At 47.4% G+C, this 24666-nt stretch overlaps 1 protein-coding gene across 1 annotated transcript in view; it reads right to left on the reverse strand.

The window, feature by feature from the left end:
• Positions 1 to 23226, reverse strand: part of thsd7aa (thrombospondin, type I, domain containing 7Aa) — a 139649-nt gene extending 116423 nt beyond the window's left edge. The window contains exon 1 of the mRNA XM_068746976.1: positions 23094 to 23226. Within this exon, the coding sequence (XP_068603077.1) occupies positions 23094 to 23226 (133 nt within the window). The remainder of the gene's footprint in view (positions 1 to 23093) is intronic.
• Positions 23227 to 24666: the final 1440 nt, after the last annotated feature.

The following is a 24666-nucleotide window of genomic DNA, read 5'->3' on the forward strand; positions in this document are numbered from 1 at the left end:
ACCATGTGTCACCGTGCTACAATGTTCCACCATGTGCCACCGTGCTACCATGTTCCACCATGTGCCACCATGTGCCACCGTGCTACCATGTTCCATCATGTGACACCGTGCTACCATGTTCCAGAATGTGCCACCATGCTACCATGTTCCACCATGTGACACCATGTGTCACCGTGCTACCATGTTCCACCATGTGTAAACATGCCACCGTGCTCCCATGTTCCACCATGTGCTGCCATGCTCCACCATGTTCCACCATGCTACCATCTGCCACTGTCCTATCATGTTCCACCATGTGACACCGTTCTACCATGTTCAACCATGTGCCACCATGCTAGAATAGAATAGAATAGAATAGAATAGCATAGAATAGAAAGCTATCATGTTCCACCATGATTCTGTAGGGTTTTACCAAACCCTCTTCCGGTTCTTGTTCTCCTTAGTGGGTGCGTATTCAATGAGGAGAATGTGGGTTAAGATGAAGACATTTATATAATTAACAGATCAGTACAATTAGTTCGGATATCAGCGCTGAGGTTCGATCCTGTTTCGTGTGTGTGTCTCAGGTCCGAACAAAGGGCCGCTCTCCGCGTCCATGTCTTTCTATGTCCATGAGTCTGTCCCCCTCAAGGTGGGGGTTCCGCCCCAGCCAATCTAAGCCCATGTTTATCTGTGTTGTGTGATGTCACTGTTGTGATGCGTTCAATTGAAATCAGTCATTACAACAACAAACTAAATGTTGTGCATTCCTAGTGGTGTCGGCATGTAATTACGTTGTGGAATCCCATCTAAATACGGAAATTCCCTACACTACCATCTGCCACTGTCCTATCATGTTCCACCATGTGCCACCGTGCTACCATGTTCCACCATGTGTCACCGTGCTACAATGTTCCACCATGTGACACCATGTGCCACCGTGCTACCATGTTCCACCATGTGCCACCGTGCTACCATGTTCCACCATGTGATACCGGGCTACCATGTGCCACCATGTGATACCGTGCTACCATGTTCCACCATGCTACCATGTTCAACCATGTGCCACCAATCTACCATGTGCCACCGTGCTACCATGTTCAGCCATGTGCCACCATGTTACCATGTTCCACCATGTGTAAACATGCCACCGTGCTACCATGTTTCACCATGTGATACCGTGCTACCATGTTCCACCATGTGCCACCGTGCTACCATGTTCCATCATGTGACACCGTGCTACCATGTTCCAGAATGTGCCACCATGCTACCATGTTCCACCATGTGACACCATGTGTCACCGTGCTACCATGTTCCACCATGTGCTACCATGTTCCACCATGTGCCACCGTGCCACCATGTTCCATCATGTGATACCATGCTACCATGTTCCACCATGTGACACCATGTGACACCATGTGTCACCGTGCTACCATGTTCCACCATGTGCCACCGTGCCACCATGTTCCATCATGTGATACCATGCTACCATGTTCCACCATGTAACACCATGTGCCACCGTGCTACCATGTTCCATCATGTGATACCGTGCTACCATGTTCCACCATGTGACATCATGTGCCACCGTGCTACCATGTTCCACCATGTTCCACCATGTGACACCATGGGACACCGTGCTACCATGTTCCACCATGTGATACCGTGCTACCATGTTCCACCATGTTCCACCATGTGTCACCGTGCCACCGTGCCACCGTGCTATCACTTCACTTCACTTCACTTTTATTGATTTGTCCCTCGGAGGGCAATTTGGTTTACAGCAGTTCCACACACTTTCTACAACATTTAAGGGACATGTAAGACAAGAGTTAAGAGCAGCATCGTTGTGAAGGTGCATAGTATACACGATAAAAACAGTGCAAACATGCAAACAGGTTACATCCATACATAAACGCAGGCAGGCTCACCTCCTTTCTGTGGCATTCAAGGCTCTGATGGAGAGTGGGACAAAGGAGAACTTGTATCTGTTTTTAGTGTCCGGGGCCAGTGCCAGTCGAACCCCCGATGGAAGCAGCTTTTAGTCACGATTCATTTTTGTCCCTGCAAATTGACTTCACTTTCTTCAGCAGGTGAAGCTGAAAAACTTTATCCAGACTGCTGAAGTTCACCCCGGCTACCTTTGACGCAACAGCTTTTGATCTATCATGACGGTGTTTTATCACTCCTTTACTGAACTATCATGACGATGTTTTATCACTCCTTTATTGAACTATCGTGACGGTGTTTTATCACTCCTTTATTGAACTATCATGATGGTGTTTTATCACTCCTTTATTGAACTATCATGACGGTGTTTTATCACTCCTTTACTGAACTATCGTGACGGTGTTTTATCACTCCTTTATTGAACTATCATGACGGTGTTTTATCACTCCTTTATTGAACTATCATGACGGTGTTTTATCATTCCTTTACTGAACTATCGTGACGGTGTTTTATCACTCCTTTACTGAACTATCGTGACGGTGTTTTATCACTCCTTTATTGAACTATCATGACGGTGTTTTATCACTCCTTTATTGAACTATCATGACGGTGTTTTATCACTCCTTTACTGAACGATCATGACGATGTTTTATCACTCCTTTATTGAACTATCGTGACGGTGTTTTATCACTCCTTCATTGAACTATCATGACGGTGTTTTATCACTCCTTTATTGAACTATTGTGACGGTGTTTTATCACTCCTTTATTGAACTATCGTGACGGTGTTTTATCACTCCTTCATTGAACTATCATGACGGTGTTTTATCACTCCTTTATTGAACTATTGTGACGGTGTTTTATCACTCCTTTATTGAACTATCGTGATGATGTTTTATCACTCCTTTATTGAACTATCGTGACGGTGTTTTATCACTCCTTCATTGAACTATCATGACGGTGTTTTATCACTCCTTTATTGAACTTTCATGACGGTGTTTTATCACTCCTTTATTGAACTATTGTGATGTTTTATCACTCCTTTACTGAACTATCATGACGATGTTTTATCACTCCTTTACTGAACTATCATGACGGTGTTTTATCACTCCTTTATTGAACTATTGTGATGTTTTATCACTCCTTTACTGAACTATCATGACAATGTTTTATCACTCCTTTATTGAACTATCGTGATGATGTTTTATCACTCCTTTATTGAACTATCATGATGGTGTTTTATCACTCCTTTATTGAACTATCATGACGGTGTTTTATCACTCCTTTATTGAACTATCATGACGATGTTTTATCACTCCTTTATTGAACTATCATGATGGTGTTTTATCACTCCTTTACTGAACTATTGTGACGGTGTTTTATCACTCCTTTATTGAACTATCATGATGGTGTTTTATCACTCCTTTATTGAACTATCATGATGGTGTTTTATCACTCCTTTACTGAACTATCGTGACGATGTTTTATCACTCCTTTACTGAACTATCGTGACGATGTTTTATCACTCCTTTACTGAACTATCGTGACAATGTTTTATCACTCCTTTACTGAACTATCATGACGATGTTTTATCACTCCTTTATTGAACTATCGTGATGATGTTTTATCACTCCTTTATTGAACTATCATGATGGTGTTTTATCACTCCTTTATTGAACTATCATGACGGTGTTTTATCACTCCTTTATTGAACTATCATGACGATGTTTTATCACTCCTTTATTGAACTATCATGATGGTGTTTTATCACTCCTTTACTGAACTATCGTGACGGTGTTTTATCACTCCTTTTTTGAACTATCATGATGGTGTTTTATCACTCCTTTATTGAACTATCATGACGGTGTTTTATCACTCCTTTATTGAACTATCATGACGATGTTTTATCACTCCTTTATTGAACTATCATGATGGTGTTTTATCACTCCTTTACTGAACTATTGTGACGGTGTTTTATCACTCCTTTTTTGAACTATCATGATGGGACAAAAATAGTTTCGTTCCGACTGCGGTGAGTCTTCTGAATAAGCGTTAGTCTGCAGTTCCTCATGTATTTTAATCCTTCTTCTTTTTATCAGGTTTAATTTTAATCATAGTCTTAATCTTGTGTTGTTGTTATTGTTTATTATTGTTGGTTAGCAATCCTTTTTATGATATCTTGGTTACTGGGGCTGATGAAATGTTATTTAAACACTTATACCGGTTGTATAAGTTTTGTATGCATGTTTGCTGGTTTGAATACAAACAGGATGTTTTATGTTTTATCTCATCTCACAGCAAATCAAATCTACCTCCGGGTACAAATAAAGTAACCTTTAACCTTGGACCTTGATGCCCAGTGGGACATGTAATATATATACACACATTTATGTATATACATATGCCCAGTGGGACATGTAATATATATACACACATTTATGTATATACATATTCCCAGTGGGACATGTAATATATATACACACATTTATGTATATACATATGCCCAGTGGGACATGTAATATATATACACACATTTATGTATATACATATTCCCAGTGGGACATGTAATATATATACACACATTTATGTATATACATATTCCCAGTGGGACATGTAGTATATATACACATTTATACATATGCCCAGTGGGACATGCAGTATATGTACACATTTATGTATATACATATGCCCAGTGGGACATGCAGTATATATACACATTTATGTATATACATATTCCCAGTGGGACATGCAGTATATATACACATTTATGTATATACATATGCCCAGTGGGACATGCAGTATATATACACATTTATGTACATAGATATGCCCAGTGGGACATGCAGTATATATACACATTTATGTATATACATATTCCCAGTGGGACATGCAGTATATATACACATTTATGTATATACATATGCCCAGTGGGACATGCAGTATATATACACATTTATGTATATACATATGCCCAGTGGGATATGTAGTATATATACACATTTATGTAAACACATATGCCCAGTGGGACATGTAGTATATATCCACATTTATGTACATACATATGCCCAGTGGGACATGTAGTATATATACACATTTATGTATATACATATGCCCAGTGGGACATGTAGTGTATATATACACATTTATGTATATACATATGCCCAGTGGGACATGGAGTGTATATATACACATTTATGTATATACATATGCCCAGTGGGACATGTAGTATATATACACATTTATGTATATACATATGCCCAGTGGGACATGTAGTATATATACACATTTATGTATATACATATGCCCAGTGGGACATGCAGTATATATACACATTTATGTATATACATATGCCCAGTGGGACATGCAGTATATATACACATTTATGTATATACATATGCCCAGTGGGACATGCAGTATATATACACATTTATGTATATACATATGCCCAGTGGGACATGCAGTATATATACACATTTATGTATATACATATGCCCAGTGGGACATGCAGTATATATACACATTTATGTATATACATATGCCCAGTGGGACATGCAAGACGCTGACAGCTGCTCAGAGACGTCTGGTCTCAACTCAGCTGAAGAAGTTAGAAGCACATCAAAAGAGAGCTGTCCTCTGTTCAGCACCGCGGGTTGGCTTTACTGATACCTCAATCACTGTAAAACTATAGGAAGAGTACACGGGGTGTATATATTCATCCATCTTCCCTGGCATCTATCCCAGCTTTACACGGGTGAGAGGCAGAGTCCACTCTGAAGCGCTGCCAAGCGCAGGTGGCTGGGCGGGTCCTCCGATGATCGACAGGTTGGTGGGTCCAATCCGGGCGCGTCAGAAATATTTGAATCCCTTCTGCTTGCTCCTCAGCTAAACACCTGAACTCGAGGAACCAGCACCAGCTGTGCTCTCCATGTGAATGCAGAGTTCCCTTCCTGAACCCACTTCTGTAAAGCGATTCCTAATGGTGGGGGTAAGCCCACGCCGAGTTGATTTGAGTCAGGAACTACTTCTTGTGCGCCTGCCGCTGCCAAGCAACCCGTTGTGTAGGATACATGAAGCGGGGAATAGATGAAACCTGCCAATGGGATCTCTGCAGGATCAGCAAAAGGTTTTCAATCATGTTGTCTGTTAGCAACTCAGGCTAGTTGTAGCAGCCACCAAACATGTTCAGGGAAAATAAGCTGTCAGAACATCAAAGCAACTCGAGCTCAACATCCTCTCCTGAAAGCATGCCCACGCTTCCTGCAGGAAAAAGGACAGCGTGAATGAAGAAGAAGAAGAAGAACACGTCCACAGCCTGACTGTTAGCAACATTCAGGGCTAATGATGGAGCGTCTGAACGAGGATGAGGAAGTGACTCCTCACTGGGCGGGGCTTTCAGGGGGTGAGGGTGGGAGCTTGGTGGAGGCTTGGGCGGAGGTGCATGGATGGAGGAGGTGTTGATTAACCCACCATGGATTTAGTGAGATCTCAGCCAGGGATATATTTAGCTCCAGTTTGTTTCTCACATATGAAGCAGGGTGCTAGGGTGTGTGTGTGTGTGTGTGTGTGTGGGGGGGGGGGGTTGCTCGTGGCGGTCTGTGCACTTGATAATTAATCGATACACCAAATGTAATCCGTCTTCTTCACACAACTATGTAAAACATAGTCCGAGTCTTTGTCGCTGTGCTTGTTGTGTGTTGATGATGAAGATGAATATATTTATTAGATAGAATGTTAGAGTACAAGTACAGTCACACAGTAGCATGTATTACAGTACAAGTACAGTCAAACAGTAGCATGTATTACAGTACAAGTACAGTCAAACATCCTGTCTAAGAGGAGCATTTCTAAAAGGCCCTAGCGGTCTTGTTTCCGATGAAACTTCACAGTGAAATGCCGTCCGCCCATGGGAGGGGGCAGATGAGGGGGCAGATGATTCACCTCTGAGACTTGTGGATGGCATCAAAGAAACCATTCTGACCACGGTATATTAATATATTCTAATTAGCATCTGGTTCATTTAAATATTGACGTGCATAATTCTGGAGGGCGCACAGAGGGCGGGGACGACCGCGGCGTGAGCTCTGCTGATTCTGTCCTAAATGCATCGTCTGTGGCTCCATGTTCTATCTCTATGTTCTTTTCATTGTGCATAAGAGACTAAGATCCAAATGGGGAGCCTGAGAACATTAATAGTGTATTTATATCATGATATACGTGGTAAACATGATGAAGATACACACGCTTCACAACCATAATACTCTTGAAAATGAGAACTGGGTGACTTTTCCTTTTGTGTCCCAAAGCAGGCCTGAAGCAGAACGGAACTTTCCGGGCCTGACCTGGTCTGGTGGCCATCAGAGGCTCCAGAACTGCACCTTCGGTTTTCTTTCGTTAGTCCGTTCGATCAGTCAGACAGCTGGCTAGCTCGGCGTAAGATAGCCGGCTAGCACGGTGCATTTTAGCCAAACCGCTTGATGCTCTTCCTGACGAGGAGAAACGTGGAATTAAACTGACCATGTTCTTGAACAGGAACGGAGAGCAACCTTTACGGATAAATGAACTGAAACATTTGATGTTGCTGTGATGGTGAGATGCAGTGACGTGCAGTCAGGGGAGGCAGATGAGGCACAGCCTCACCTGTAATCATATAAAAATCATGTTTTTGTATTATTAAAAATAATATAAAAATCATATAAGATATAATATAACATCAGTGATATTACATTATATATTTTATGATTTTTTCATTTTTAATAATACAATTAGTGCGTCATGTGTTCTTGTGCTCAGCGGCATTAAAATACTGCAGAATGAGGCCGCATGTAATACGGCCTTCAGCCCATAGGAGACCCGTGAGTGATTCAGCGCACTCATCAGCTGATCCGCTCGTTCAGACGGGCTTGTAAACACGGAAGCGCTGGCTGTCTGGATGTCTGGACGTCAAGCAAGAACCCGTGTTTTCTGCTTTTCCTGCCTTCTTTTCTCAACTTCTGACGATGTCTGGACTCGGATGGGATATTGCGACATGAAGAATTTACCGAGAAGCCTCCAAACACGAGCAGCGACCGCGCGTATTCATGGTCAAATTGCGGGACCGATTCGAGCAGAACCGCGGCGGACTGGGCCTGACAGAGTCCATTAGATGTGAACGAGTGTTCTGAAACGTTCTGGAGAACATAAGCTGTCAAATGAAGAACAGCTTTTCCTCCGATATCGCTCGTATATCTGTGGGTCTGCGCTCTCTCTCTCTCTCTCTTTCTCTCTCACCCACTCACTTGCTCCGTGTCGGGGAGCAGCGTGTCCCTGTCCCAGCGGACAGACAGGGACACACACACACACCCCCCCTCACCCACACACAGACCCGTCTCAGAACATGTGTTTAACAGTTAAACATCAGTTAAACTTTAACTGATCAACACACACGCATCCACACACATCCAACGCTGCACGCACGCTGATACGCAGAGTTGAATAATTTCATTAAATATTTTGTAAATATGCAGATTATGTGTGGTCTCCCCTTTTTGTCATAAACTGATGAGCCAGGTTTGTGACAATATGTAAAAAATGCTGGTACGAATGTTTAAACAAAACACGTTAAATGTTGCCAATCAAATGATGAACAAGCTGTAGGTTCATTGATTAGTAAATCTGACTGTGCCTCACCAGACATGAACCTCACCGCACGTCACTGGTGAGATGGCTCCAGAGCATTGCTGCAGTGGTTTCCAGTCAGGCCCAGTCGGGTTCTGCTCTATGAGTCCAGACCTCGCTGGAAACCAGTGGTCCCACGAAGACGAGCCGGTGAGGCGGGAATGCGTAGCAGCAGCGATTGTGGTAGCATTCAGAGAGGAATGGAAGCTGCAGCCGTCTCAGCACATCCCTTTGAGGCTCGTTAAAATAGGGCGTGGCATTTCCTGCTGCGGCTGACCGACAGCTGATACTTCAGCATCGCCTGCGACGATGAGCCCATGATTGACTCCGCTGCGGTTTGCCTTCAGGCCAAAGGCAGTGGAGCTCTGCAAGATCCAAAGATCCGGATATAGACCGCTAACACTGGGACGATGCCCGAGACGCTCAGACGGATGAATGGCTGCTCGTCTCTGCTCTACAGGGCTTAACTACAACAGTACACAATGGTGTACTTCAGCACAGCCTCCCTGTACTGCTGCAGCCAACGTGGATAACTCTGTGTGTGTGTGTGCTGTTGAGTGTCGGTGTGTGTGTGCGTGGGTGTGTTGGTCGTCCTCAACAGCATGGCAAAGTTGGATGCTGAGAGTTGACGAGCTGCGCTCGTCAACTTGTCGTCTTCTGCGTTGCAAAAGCAATAGCCCCGCCCCTTACGCCTAGGATAGGCGCTCGGGCCTAAATAGGGAACGAGTCCCATCAGGAAACGGGGCGCTCCTGTTATAGCACTTCCTGTAACTTCTTTCTTGTCGAGACCGCTAAGAATCATGGCCCCAGTGGCATGGAAGAACAACTAACAGTTCCAGCACAATCCCGAGGGATTATGTTCCTTGGCTCATTTGCATTGTTTACAATCACAACCAATAGGAGCGTGCCGTGATAAATGCCATGAATATTAATTTAGTGACCGGTTTTACGGATATGGTAGAAATAAAGAATCCTGAGAGCATGAAGAAGTACAACATGAAGGTACAAGGTGACCTAAGGTGAGATGAGGTACTCGGTATCAGTACTGGATGCGGCTCAGACCAGTTGTCAGCGTCTGAGACTCGTTTTTTGGACAACAGCTGATTGAGCATGTTGAACACAATGATCAAAAATAACTCTGATTGGTGATGGGGGGTTGTTCTTTGGAGGTGGTTGAGAGGGTCGTCCTATGATCGAGAGGTTGGCGGTTCGATTCCTGGGTTAGGGTTAGGGGGTGTTGGTGGTCGTTGGGAGGTTGCTGCCCTTATTTGGCCCAAGATGCCCGCTCTCTCCTTTGGTGGAGGTTTCACGCATGCCAGATCCACCAGACCAGCACCTATCAAAACTCAATACAAGAGTTAACTCCTCCCCCGGACTCTGAGTCAGTGCAGGTTGCTGGTTCAGTGTCTGTGGTTCTCACTCTGCTCTGCCTCTCCTTCCTCAGATTGCTCTTGTGACTCTGGAGGAAAGGTGTGAAGCAGGAGCACAAATAAACCCACTGACCCTGTTTCTCTGTCCATCTTGTCGGGTCCATGTTTTCACCGTGGTGTAGCACAGCGCCTCCTGTTTTTTCCTCAGAGACACTGTCTCTAAGCCGTCCATCATGGCTGTCCTCACCACTGTCTCTGAGCCGTCCATCATGGCGGTCCTCACCACTGTCTCTGAGCCGTCCATCATGGCTGTCCCCACCACTGTCTCTGAGCCGTCCATCATGGCTGTCCTCACCACTGTCTCTGAGCCGTCCATCATGGCGGTCCTCACCACTGTCTCTAAGCCGTCCATCATGTCTGTCCTCACCACTGTCTCTAAGCCGTCCATCATGGTTGTCCTCACCACTGTCTCTAAGCCGTCCATCATGTCTGTCCTCACCACTGTCTCTAAGCCGTCCATCATGGCTGTCCTCACCACTGTCTCTAAGCCGTCCATCATGGCTGTCCTCACCGACGTCTCTAAGCCATCCATCATGGCTGTCCTCACCACTGTCTCTAAGCCGTCCATCATGGCTGTCCTCACCGACGTCTCTAAGCCGTCCATCATGGCTGTCCTCACCGACGTCTCTAAGCCGTCCATCATGGCTGTCCTCACCACTGTCTCTAAGCCGTCCATCATGGCTGTCCTCACCACTGTCTCTGAGCCGTCCATCATGGCTGTCCTCACCACTGTCTCTAATCCGTCCATCATGGCTGTCCTCACCACTGTCTCTGAGCCGTCCATCATGGCAGTCCTCACCACTGTCTCTGAGCCGTCCATCATGGCGGTCCTCACCACTGTCTCTGAGCCGTCCATCATGGCTGTCCTCACCACTGTCTCTGAGCCGTCCATCATGGCGGTCCTCACCACTGTCTCTAAGCCGTCCATCATGGCGGTCCTCACCACTGTCTCTGAGCCGTCCATCATGGCGGTCCTCACCACTGTCTCTGAGCCGTCCATCATGGCTGTCCTCACCACTGTCTCTAAGCCGTCCATCATGGCGGTCCTCACCACTGTCTCTGAGCCGTCCATCATGGCTGTCCTCACCACTGTCTCTAAGCCGTCCATCATGTCTGTCCTCACCACTGTCTCTGAGCCGTCCATCATGGCTGTCCTCACCACTGTCTCTAAGCCGTCCATCATGGCTGTCCTCACCACTGTCTCTGAGCCGTCCATCATGGCTGTCCTCACCACTGTCTCTAAGCCGTCCATCATGTCTGTCCTCACCACTGTCTCTGAGCCGTCCATCATGGCTGTCCTCACCACTGTCTCTAATCCGTCCATCATGGCTGTCCTCACCACTGTCTCTGAGCCGTCCATCATGGCGGTCCTCACCACTGTCTCTGAGCCGTCCATCATGGCGGTCCTCACCACTGTCTCTGAGCCGTCCATCATGGCTGTCCTCACCACTGTCTCTGAGCCGTCCATCATGGCCGTCCTCACCACTGTCTCTAAGCCATCCATCATGGCTGTCCTCACCACTGTCTCTAAGCCGTCCATCATGTCTGTCCTCACCACTGTCTCTAAGCCGTCCATCATGGTTGTCCTCACCACTGTCTCTAAGCCGTCCATCATGTCTGTCCTCACCACTGTCTCTAAGCCGTCCATCATGTCTGTCCTCACCACTGTCTCTGAGCCGTCCATCATGGCTGTCCTCACCACTGTCTCTAAGCCGTCCATCATGGCGGTCCTCACCACTGTCTCTGAGCCGTCCATCATGGCGGTCCTCACCACTGTCTCTGAGCCGTCCATCATGGCTGTCCTCACCACTGTCTCTAAGCCGTCCATCATGGCGGTCCTCACCACTGTCTCTAAGCCGTCCATCATGGCTGTCCTCACCACTGTCTCTAAGCCGTCCATCATGTCTGTCCTCACCACTGTCTCTGAGCCGTCCATCATGGCTGTCCTCACCACTGTCTCTAAGCCGTCCATCATGGCTGTCCTCACCACTGTCTCTGAGCCGTCCATCATGGCTGTCCTCACCACTGTCTCTAAGCCGTCCATCATGTCTGTCCTCACCACTGTCTCTGAGCCGTCCATCATGGCTGTCCTCACCACTGTCTCTAATCCGTCCATCATGGCGGTCCTCACCACTGTCTCTGAGCCGTCCATCATGGCGGTCCTCACCACTGTCTCTGAGCCGTCCATCATGGCTGTCCTCACCACTGTCTCTGAGCCGTCCATCATGGCCGTCCTCACCACTGTCTCTAAGCCGTCCATCATGTCTGTCCTCACCACTGTCTCTAAGCCGTCCATCATGGTTGTCCTCACCACTGTCTCTAAGCCGTCCATCATGTCTGTCCTCACCACTGTCTCTAAGCCGTCCATCATGTCTGTCCTCACCACTGTCTCTGAGCCGTCCATCATGGCGGTCCTCACCACTGTCCCTAAGCCGTCCATCATGTCTGTCCTCACCACTGTCTCTGAGCCGTCCATCATGGCGGTCCTCACCACTGTCCCTAAGCCGTCCATCATGGCTGTCCTCACCACTGTCTTGTAGACCTGTCCTTTCGTCCTATCACAGAGCACACCTGATACTTTCCTCCCCCCGTTCCAGCCTGCCTGCACACGATTCTTCACCTCCTTTCCACTTCTGCTGAAACTGTCCTTTGGATAATGAAGAGTCTAATCACTTTAATATATGCAATGTTTGTGACGTATTCTGTTTGTCTGGATGCCGGGGAAAAGTCACCGTTCCTCCTCGATTCTTTCCAGAATCAAAAAAACGTTATTATCCAGGGTTATGTATTTGTATATGTAAATGTATTTGTATTTGTATGTGGTTACGGTGATGTAAAGAGTACGGTCTGTAATGAGCAGTGTTAGCGACTGGCTGTGAAACATGGAGTTTCCCATATATTTATTTGATATATTTATCCTCGTATCTGGACCGAGGAAAGGAGATGGTAATTATAAATAATGATCTTAACAGTTAGTCATGTATTAATGCGAACGAAAAAGATTCCACAATCAAAGCCAGCAAGTTTAATAAGTACCGCAAAAAAGATTTCCTTCTATCACATCTGAGCTAGAGGGAAATGCACGGAGAAACCCCAACGTCCTAATCCAAAACCCCCAACCTAACCCCAACCCCCAAATCCAAACCCCCCAACCCTAAACCTAACCCCAACCTAACCCCAACCCCCTAATCCAAACCCCCCAACCCTACACCTAACCCCAACCCTAAACCTAACCCCAACCCCCTAACCCGAACCCCCCAACCCTAATCCAACCCTAATCCAAACCCCCCAACCCTAAACCTAACCCCAACCCCCTAATACAAACCCCCCAACCCCCTAATCCAAACCCCCCAACCTAACCCCAACCCCTTAATCCAAACCCCCCAACCCTACACCTAACCCCAACCCTAAACCTAACCCCAACCCCCTAACCCGAACCCCCCAACCCTAATCCAAACCCCCCAACCCCCGAATACAAACCCCCCAACCTAACCCCAACTCCCTCATCCAAACCCCCCAACCTAACCCCAACCCCCTAATCCAAACCCCCCAACCCTACACCTAACCCCAACCCTAAACCTAACCCCAACCCCCTAACCCGAACCCCCCAACCCTAATCCAAACCCCCCAACCCTAAACCTAACCCCAACCCCCTAATACAAACCCCCCAACCTAACCCCAACCCCCTAATCCAAACCCCCCAACCCTACACCTAACCCCAACCCTAAACCTAACCCCAACCCCCTAACCCGAACCCCCCAACCCTAATCCAAACCCCCCAACCCCCTAATACAAACCCCCCAACCTAACCCCAACTCCCTAATCCAAACCCCCCAACCTAACCCCAACCCCCTAATCCAAACCCCCCAACCCTACACCTAACCCCAACCCTAAACCTAACCCGAACCCCCCAACCCTAATCCAAACCCCCCAACCCTAAACCCAACCCCCTAATACAAACCCCCCAACCTAACCCCAACTCCCTAATCCAAACCCCCCAACCTAACCCCAACCCCCTAATCCAAACCCCCCAACCCCCTAACCCGAACCCCCCAACCCTAAACCTAACCCCAACCTAACCCCTACTACGCAATGTGGTTAACAAAATGATAAAAAATGCCAAAAAGAATTTCCTAAATGAGAACATTGAGGCAAACAAAAGCAACCCCCAAAAACTGTGGGAGGCCCTAAAACCATTAGGCTGCAGCAACAGACTCCAAACCAAAACCAGAATTATCTGCATTAACTCAAGTGGTTCACTCCAGACCGACAGGTTGGTGGTAGCTAATTGTTTTAACAGCTTTTTCACCACTATTGCCCCCTGTTGGTCAGCAAACTCCCCCCGCATTCAGGTCTGTACGGTTCTGACCACATCCAAACTCACTATGAGAAGCTAGGTGCTAAAAAGGACACTTTCTCTTTCACACCTGTAAATACTGTTGATGTGCTAAAAAAACTAATTGCCCTTCAACCTAACAAGGCCACAGGCCTCAACCACATACCCACCCGGTTCCTCAGAGACGCAGCTGTCTCTATCGCCCCCGTGGTAACCCATCTGATAAATGTATCCATCAATCAGTGCCACGTCCCACAGGAATTCAAGACGGCGCGGGTTATCCCTCTGTATAAAAAAGGAAACAAATTAGAACCTGGCAACTACCGCCCTGTTTCCATCCTTTGTTCCATCTCAAAGGTTATGGAGAGATTAATCCAGGAGCAAATCAACCGCTACCTCGCCGAGCATAACCTGCTCTTTGAATTCCAATCGGGCTTCAGAACATCCCACTCCACTGACACGTGCCTCATATATCTGACCGACTACATTAAGCGTGAAGTAGACTCGGGCAAATACTGCGGCATGGTCATGCTGGACCTCCAGAAGGCCTTTGACACCGTTAACCATTCAATCCTATTGAATAAACTAGGGGCGATCGGTTTTGATAGCACATCAACAAACTGGATGAAATCGTACCTTGAGGGACGAGAACAAATGGTGGACATAAACGAAACCTTGTCCTCGTCCCTCCCGGTGAGCTGTGGGGTTCCTCAAGGCAGCATTCTCGGGCCGTTACTGTTCCTCCTATACATTAACGACATGAATGCTGCCTGTAACTGCAAATTGTTCCTGTTTGCTGATGACTCAGCACTCCTGATTTCGGGAGAGGACAAAGTGCAGGTTGAGGAGGCTCTCAGCTCTGAGGTCACCAGAATCCGTACTTGGCTTACCGATAACAAACTGTCACTACACCTTGGTAAAACCAAATCGATTCTTTTTGGGTCTAAACACTCTCTACGTGAGATAAATGTTAATGATTTCAAGGTCACAGTCGATAATACAGTAATCTCCAGCAAAGAAGAGATTACCTATTTGGGCTGTGTTCTTGACAAATACCTGTCTGGCGATAGTATGGCAACTAAGGTGATCAAAAAAGTCAATCAGAGAACAAGATTTTTGGGCAGAATGTCTGCTTTTGTCAACAAAAGTGCTCTCCGGACTCTTGCTGGAGCCCTCGTTCAGCCCCTCTTTGACTATGCTAGCACCTCCTGGTATTCCAACATCAAAGTGTCCCTGAAAACCAGGCTCCAAACCTCCCAAAACAAACTGATTGGGCTACTCCTCAATCTGGGGCCCATGACCCACCTTCTTCCTGGACATTTTGCTAGCCTAAAATGGCTCAGGGTAGAAGACAGGGTTAAACAACTCAAAATGGGATTGGCATTTAAAATAGTCAATGCAGCTCTGCCCTCAGTCCCCTCAATCCCTGCATACCTGAATAAACACCTCCACAGATTTAGTGACACCCACAGCCACAACACTAGAGGGAGCTCAAACAACAACCTGATTACCCCCTCCTATAGGACTAACATGGGTAAATCATCTTTTTACAATACTGCCCCCTAAGGGTGGAACTGTTTGACTCCTGCCCTCAAAACATGCACCTCTTTGGCCTCCTTCAAAACGGCCCTAAAAATACACCTTTTAGGGGGACAGAAACGGAGATAGTAATCACGACTCTCTCCGGATCAAACCCCCACCCCCCCCCCCCCCCCTTTTTTTTCTTGTCCACCTACGTTGCACATATTAATTGCCTTAGTAATTTATTGTAATTTATGTAATTTATTGTCATTCATTGTCATTTTGCATCAGTGGTGTAATTTATTTTAGATTTATTGTTAGTTTGCATTGGCGGTGTAAAATCATTTTATTTTTGTTTTTCTAATGTTACGTTGCATCAATTGAGTTATTGAATATTGGTTTTATTTTTATTTGTAAAAAGGGCTTTTTTGAAATGCTCCTCTTAGACAGGATGTTTGACTTCATTTGTACTGTAATACATGCTACTGTGTGACTGTACTTGTACTCTAACATTCTATCTAATAAATATATTCATTCATTCACCCCCTAATCCAAACCCCCCAACCTAACCCCAACCCCCTAATCCAAACCCCCCAACCCTAAACCTAACCCCCTAATCCAAACCCCCCAACCTAACCCCAAGCCCCTCATCCAAACCCCCAACCCTAAACCTAACCCCGGCCCCCTAATCCAAACCCCCCAACCTAACCCCAACCCTAAACCTAACCCCAACCCCCTAATCCAAACCCCCCAACCCTAAACCAAACCCCAACTCCCTAATCCAACCCCCCCAACCCTAAACCTAACCCCAACCCCCTAATCCAAACCCCCCAACCCCCTAATCCAACCCCCCAACCCTAAACCTAAACCTAACCCCAACCCTAAACCTAACCCCAACTCCCTAATCCAACCCGCCCAACCTAACCCCAACCCCCTAATCCAAACCCCCCAACCCTAAACCAAACCCCAACTCCCTAATCCAACCCCCCCAACCCCCCAACCTAACCCCAACCCCCTAATCCAAACCCCCAACCCTAAACCTAAACCTAACCCCAACCCCCCAACCCTAAACCTAACCCCGGCCCCCTAACCCCAACCCTAAACCTAACCCCAACCCCCTAATCCAAACCCCCCAACCCTAAACCAAACCCCAACTCCCTAATCCAACCCACCCAACCTAACCCCAACCCCCTAATCCAAACCCCCCAACCCTAAACCTAACCCCAACCCCCTAATCCAAACCCCCCAACCCTAAACCTAACCCCGGCCCCCTAACCCTAACCCCAACCCCCTAATCCAAACCCCCCAACCCTAAACCAAACCCCAACTCCCTAATCCAACCCCCCCAACCCTAAACCTAACCCCAACCCCCTAATCCAAACCCCCCAACCCCCTAATCCAACCCCCCAACCCTAAATTAAAACCTCAATTGCAATTCTTATTTTATATATATATATATATATCCCAACAATCTTAGCAGCACATCTTGGAGCTAGCGCCAACAAGCTTAGCAACATATCTTGGAACTAGCACCAACAATCTTAGCAACATATCTTGTAACTAGCACCAACGATCTTAGCAACACATCTTGGAGCTAGCACCAATGATCTTGGCAACAAATCTTTGAGCTAGCGCCAACGAGCTTTGCAACATATCTTGGAACTAGCACCAACGAGCTTAGCAACACATCTTGGAGGTAGCACCAATGAGCTTAGAAACACATCTTGGAGCTAGCACCAATGATCTTGGCAACAAATCTTGGAGCTAGCACCAACAAGCTTAGCAATACATCTTTGAGCTAGCGCCAACGAGCTTAACAACATATCTTGGAACTAGCACCAACGAGCTTAGCAATACATCTTTGAGCTAGAACCAATGAGCTTAGCAACACATCTTGGAGCTAGCGCCAACGAGCTTAGCAACATATCTTAGTGCTAGCACCAACGAGCTTAGCAACATATCTTGGAGCTAGCACCAACGATCTTAGCAACACATCTTGGAGCTAGCATCAATGAGCTTAGCAACACATCTTGGAGCTAGCACCAACGAGCTTAGCAACACATCTTTGAGCTAGCACCAACTCGCTTAGCAACACACTGGAGCTAGCGCCAACGAGCTTAGCAACATATCTTGGAGCTAGCACCAACGAGCTTAGCAACACATCTTTGAGCTAGCACCAACGCGCTTAGCAACACATCTTGGAGCTAGCACCAATGAGCTTAGCAACACATCTTTGAGCTAGAACCAACGAGCTTAGCAACACATCTTGGAGCTAGCGCCAACAAGCTTAGCAACATATCTTGGAGCTAGCAACACATCTTGGAGCTAGCGCCAACAAGCTTAGCAACATATCTTGGAGCTAGCAACACATCTTGGAGCTAGCACCAACGAGCTTAACAACACATCTTTGAGCTAGCACAAACGAGCTTAAGAACACATCTTGGTGCTAGAACCAACGAGCTTAGCAACACATCTTGGCGCTAGCGCCTTGGAGACCAATTCATTCACCTGATTCTGGATAAAACAGGCTGCACAAGCCTCATTTTCACAGTGCAGCTTAAAACACATGTTTTTCTACAGTAGTATTTGTATTGTATTTGTAAAAACCTAGTTTGCCCAGAGGTGATTAAAGTAAGTGTTTAAATGGTTCTCGATGATGATTTCAGCACCGATCACCGCCGCCTGTTTACCATTGATAGCTGCGAGGTTAGGGGTCACCTTCAGTCGGAGTGGTGCTAACAGTGTGTGTGTGTGTGTGCGTGGCTGGGGGGTGGGGGAGGAACAAAGACGGCACCATGTGACTTGAGGTGAAGCCTTCCTTTGTGTGCCACATGGCAGTGAGCATCTGCCGCCAAACCCAGCTTTTACTGGATGAAGCCACGGTGTTCCACAAAGCCTTAAATGGCTTCCATTCTTTCAGCGTCTCTGAAAGCGCCAGGCTCCGTGCCACACAGCGACCGTCAGCCTTTGTTGCCCTGAGTCACCGCGACAGAAGCCTTTGTTGTCTCTTTGTAGCAGAAAGTGTCTCGGCCTTGGTGTCCAGTCGATCAGCTGTCCCCAACCTTTTTCCTGCCACGGACCGGTTTCTTGCCGGGACCGGGGGGGGGTAATTAAATAAAAAAAGAGGAATATAATCTTACCAATAAACTTTATATTATACACTTGCAATAACTAGTAAACAAGTATTACACCAGTTTCTACTCACCATTAGTTGTGCTCTCAATAATTACTTCTGTCCTTCATGTTCACGTTTTTTTGTTTCATAAATTCCACATTCTTGTTTTTTAATCCAGGTTCTTGTCTCTCTGTGCTTAAGCAGTTTTAACCCTTCATTGCTCATTAACGAAGCTAATCAGCTGGAGATAAACCGTGTTTTAAGTCTGACTCCTGGTTTGTCTGCTAAAAGAAGCTTTCTTTTCTTCCTCCTCCTCTTCCTCAGTTGGACTTTCCCCTTACCAAAGAAGCTCTCCAAAGACGTTTGTTTTTTAATTTAATCTTCACTAGTTCACGTCTGTTTTTAGTAACGTATCACGTAAAGCATGAACATTCACAGAATGTTACGTTGGAGAAAATCTGGTCGTTTTTCAAAATAAAACACCTTTTAGACGCTAATAATCGATACAACGGAAATGTTATACATTAGTTATTCTTTCTGTGCGGCCCGGTAACTAATGCCTCACGGACCGGTACCGGTGGTTGGGGACCGCTGCAGTAGATAGTTCACACAGCGCCGAACACCGTCCTTCAGGACTGTTGAAGGCCCGACTGACCGATTCTAACCGGCCGCCCACTGAAGAGTTGTCAGAGAATCACTAATCCCTTCTATGACCTGTAGTTCAAACAAGAGCCTCGACCAGACAAAAAATGCTTTCCTTTTCATCTCAAGAAAAGGTGCAGTGACCGGAAGCGACCAATCACAGCTTCAAATTCAAATCAACACTTCCCAGTAAGTCACAGGAGCTGGTTTTAGAAGTCCTTTGTGTCCTTTTATCTGACAATCATCTCAGTCACCTGCTCACCTTCTCTGCTGACACGAGATCCCCACAGAACGTTATCTCAACCTCCTGCACAAGGACCTGCAGGGAAAGACAGAACCCAACTGGACCCACAAGAGCAAGAACTGTGGAGACAGGGGTAAGGAAAAACTTCCTTTAACAGGCAGAAACCTTTGACAGAACCTAGGCTCATAGTGGAGAGAGAGGGCAGGAGCAGACCGAAGCAGAACGTAACATGTAGGCGCGTGATGCCTCCTGGCCTGCCATCCACGGGGGTGTTATTGACACCTAGGTGCGTTCCCACTGCGCCAAGAGGACTCGGTTCCTTTGGGAGCAGATTCCTGCATTTATAATTCGCTGAAAGGTCTGCGTTCACACTGATTTCTTCACGGAACGAACTGTCTGAGCAGCGTCGCGTGGCTGAAAGGGGCGCTCGTTGATTGGACAGAGTAGAAGGGGAAGTCCCGCCCTCTCCCATGTTTGTTTTTGTAGTGCGTAGTTACGGCTGCTGCTCGATCAAGGAGGGAATCTCATTTAGTTGTGGCCTAAATCATAAATGTTACACAACGCTAGTCGTTTTTAACAAACACAAAGTCGCTGGGGATCCGTAAAGTCTCCGGATCAGTTCAGAACAACGGAATGAAACGTTTGTAAAATGCTCCGGGTGTTTACAGCGTAGCCATGGTTACAGTGTCATCCTCATATTTAACACAAATATATTGCTACTTTGGAAAACTTCGTGCATTTAACTCCTTTCTGTGTCTGCCCCTCCCTCCCCGACACGGAGACAAGACGACATCGGGATGTAGGTTAACGGTCCGGTTTCACTCGCACTAATCTGGAGCGCAGCGGGAGGTGCAGCCTGAGCACAGGGTGCGAACAATGATGCTCAGAGACAATAGAAACACAGGCAGCAAGCCTCAGCAAGCAACAGCAGAGGACGGAAACCAGGCCGCAAGCAACAGCAGAGGACGGAAACCAGGCAGCAAGCAATAGCAGAGGAAGGAAACCAGGCAGCAAGCAACAGCAGAGCACGGAAACCAGGCAGCAAACCTCAAAAAGCAACAGCAGAGGATGGAAACCAGGCAGCAAGCCTCAGAAAGTAACAGCAGAGGATGGAAACCAGGCAGCAAGCCTCAAAAAGCAACAGCAGAGGATGGAAACCAGGCAGCAAGCCTCAAAAAGCAACAGCAGAGGATGGAAACCAGGCAGCAAGCCTCAAAAAGCAACAGCAGAGGATGGAAACCAGGCAGCAAGCCTCAAAAAGCAACAGCAGAGGATGGAAACCAGGCAGCAAGCCTCAGCAAGCAACAGCAGAGGACGGAAACCAGGCAGCAAGCCTCAAAAAACAACAGCAGAGGATGGAAACCAGGCAGCAAGCTTCAAAAAGTAACAGCAGAGGATGGAAACCAGGCAGCAAGTCTCAAAAACAACAGCTGAGGATGGAAACCAGGCAGCAAGCCTCAGCAAGCAACAGCAGAGGACGGAAACCAGGCAGCAAGCCTCAAAAAGCAACAGCAGAGGATGGAAACCAGGCAGCAAGCCTCAGCAAGCAACAGCAGAGGGTGGAAACTAGGCAGCAAGCCTCAAAAAGCAACAGCAAAGGATGGAAACCAGGCAGCAAGCCTCAACAAGCAACAGCAGAGGATGGAAACCAGGCAGCAAGCCTCAACAAGCAACAGCAGAGGATGGAAACCAGGCAGCAAGCCTCAAAAAGCAACAGCAGAGGACGGAAACCAGGCAGCAAGCCTCTGAGACCAGCTGGGAAGGTAATGATAAATACGGGGCTTCAGCTATGATCTAACCCAGGCATGGGCAAACCCAGGCCCGGGGGCCATATGCGGCCCGTTGGTCTTTTTAATCCGGCCTGCCAAACTTGTCCAAATTATATCATTAAATATAATTGTATTATAATTAAACATCATTCATTTGACCTTTTCCCTGTAATGCTGCCTGTAAAAGGCCAAATCCTTTCATGCTATAGCTTTCATGTGTCATTTATATTCGCTCACACAAATACTCCATCCATCTGTACTTGGTCCGGCCCCTCTGCCAAATTTTAGAACCTATTGTGGCCCGCGAGTCAAAAAGTTTGCCCCCCCCTGATCTAACCGTAACCCTGAGATGCTGGAACCATGCCGCCTTGTTCTACCTACATTATTAGTGTTTCTACTGGTTGTGAACATTTTTTTTCCAAATATGGCAAGTTGCATGTGCAAATTAAATGTGATTGCTGTTTTAGGTGTCCTACAGAGTTCCGTGTCCTACAGAGTTCCGTGTCCTACAGAGTTCCGTGTTCTACAGAGTTCCGTGTCCTACAGAGTTCCGTGTCCTACAGAGTTCCGTGTCCTACAGAGTTCCGTGTCCTACAGAGTTCCGTGTTCTACAGAGTTCCGTGTCCTACAGAGTTCCGTGTCCTACAGAGTTCCGTGTCCTACAGAGTTCCGTGTTCTACAGAGTTCCGTGTCCTACAGAGTTCCGTGTCCTACAGAGTTCCGTGTCCTACAGAGTTCCGTGTCCTACAGAGTTCCGTGTTCTACAGAGTTCCGTGTCCTACAGAGTTCCGTGTTCTACAGAGTTCCGTGTCCTACAGAGTTCCGTGTTCTACAGAGTTCCCTGCGTGATACATCTCTCATGTAATCAGCCCGTCTGTATCTTATGTTGCTACATCCTACATATTAAAGATAATAACAATAATCACTCCCAGAGGCCGAGCTGAGGTCTGCAGCCAAAGGGCACTCCTGTCCTGAGGAGCCCTGCTCCTCCTTCCAGCCTCTGCGCCGCTCACTGCACCATGCATCCGTGTTGTGCCATCCCGCCCATGAGCGGTGAAAGGCTCCACCCTAAACGGCAGCAGTGGGGAGCACAGACGGTAACAACACCCCGGGTCCAGCCGTCACCAATCACCACAGGGACACGTTTCTCACCTCTAGAGAGAGCTGCTCTCAAATACAGTCCAGCAGCAGAACACAACCCGTCCCTCCTCGAACCCCCGGCGAGTGCAGTAAACATGTTACAACCCCATAGAGCAGCGAGTCCCAACTCAGCAGCCTCGACGCATGAGGAATAAAACTCCATCGAGGAATCCATCAAATCGTAAAACATGAAGAATGCAAATCAGGTCAGAGCGTTGAGACACCAACGTTCCTGCATTCGAGTCGTAGTCGTGGATGTTAAACCCGCTCAGCGTCTCCTGCCCCAGCAGCGAAAGAGCAGCGAGCCCCCACCTCACCTGTCTGCCAGATGTAAAGAGGCTTGTGTCCCCCTCCTGTCTGTGCAGCGAGCTCCCATGCTGAGAGACAGAGCAGCACTGTCCTCCAAGCAGCTCGGAGCAGTGCCCCCCAGGAAAGCCCCAGCATCCCCATCACTCAGTCAGCGCTGCCGGGTTCCACGCCGGGTTCCACGCCGGGTTCCACGCTGTGAGCACAGTAGATCCCAATGCAGTGAAGACGGGGACAACAAGCCTGGACACAGCGTAGACCACTTCTGCTTTGTCCACAGCGGTCTGTCCAAGAAGAACTAATCCCAGGCGAACAAGGTTGAGGTCCCCCCCCCCCCCCCCCCCCCTCTCTCTCTTTCTCTCTCACTCCCTCTCTCTCTCTGTTGGATCCTTAATGAGAGCGAGAACAAGGTCTGGCAGTAATGAAACAGGGAACAATAGATCCTTCAGCCCAGCCTGCTGCTGCTGTTTGCTGGCTTGATGCAGTGCCCCCCTCTCTCTCTCTATCTCTCTTGCATGCAGCTCACCCTCGCTCGCCCCTCCTCTCACTTCTCTCTCATCCCCTGTTCATAGGAGCTGATGCACTCGCATCAAGGCAGACATGTGGGGCGGGCAGATGGGAGTGTGTTTGCTGCTACAATGACCAATAAGAGTATTTTAGCGCGGACAAAAACTAAAAGCAGCATTAAAAGCTCTTTTCCATACAGGACCAGAATATTGGACCCTGGGCGGGTTCTGACGTGTAAACAGCATCAGACGGTCCGCTACGCTACCTTTACACAGAGATTAGGTTCATATTCATACTTTAATTCTTTACAACTTATTGTGGGTTTTTTTTTTGGGGGGGGGGGGGGGGGTCCAGTCTGATGGACTAATCCAGGGTTAAACTGGGTCCAGTCTGGTGGACTAATCCAGGGTTAAACTGGGTCCAGTCTGATGGACTAATCCAGGGTTAAACTGGGTCCAGTCTGGTGGACTAATCCAGGGTTAAACTGGGTCCAGTCTGATGGACTAATCCAGGGTTAAACTGGGTCCAGTCTGGTGGACTAATCCAGGGTTAAACTGGGTCCAGTCTGATGGACTAATCCAGGGTTAAACTGGGTCCAGTCTGGTGGACTAATCCAGGGTTAAACTGGGTCCAGTCTGGTGAACTAATCCAGGGTTAAACTGGGTCCAGTCTGGTGGACTAATCCAGGGTTAAACTGGGTCCAGTCTGGTGAACTAATCCAGGGTTATACTGGGTCCAGTCTGATGGACTAATCCAGGGTTAAACTGGGTCCAGTCTGGTGAACTAATCCAGGGTTAAACTGGGTCCAGTCAGGTGAACTAATCCAGGGTTAAACTGGGTCCAGTCTGGTGGACTAATCCAGGGTTAAACTGGGTCCAGTCTGGTGAACTAATCCAGGGTTAAACTGGGTCCAGTCAGGTGAACTAATCCAGGGTTAAACTGGGTCCAGTCTGGTGGACTAATCCAGGGTTAAACTGGGTCCAGTCTAGTGAACTAATCCAGGGTTAAACTGGGTCCAGTCTGGTCAACTAATCCAGGGTTAAACTGGGTCCAGTCTGGTGAACTAATCCAGGGTTA

This window comes from Brachionichthys hirsutus, chromosome 13 (genome assembly GCF_040956055.1).
Source record: "Brachionichthys hirsutus isolate HB-005 chromosome 13, CSIRO-AGI_Bhir_v1, whole genome shotgun sequence".
NCBI lineage: Eukaryota > Metazoa > Chordata > Actinopteri > Lophiiformes > Brachionichthyidae > Brachionichthys > Brachionichthys hirsutus.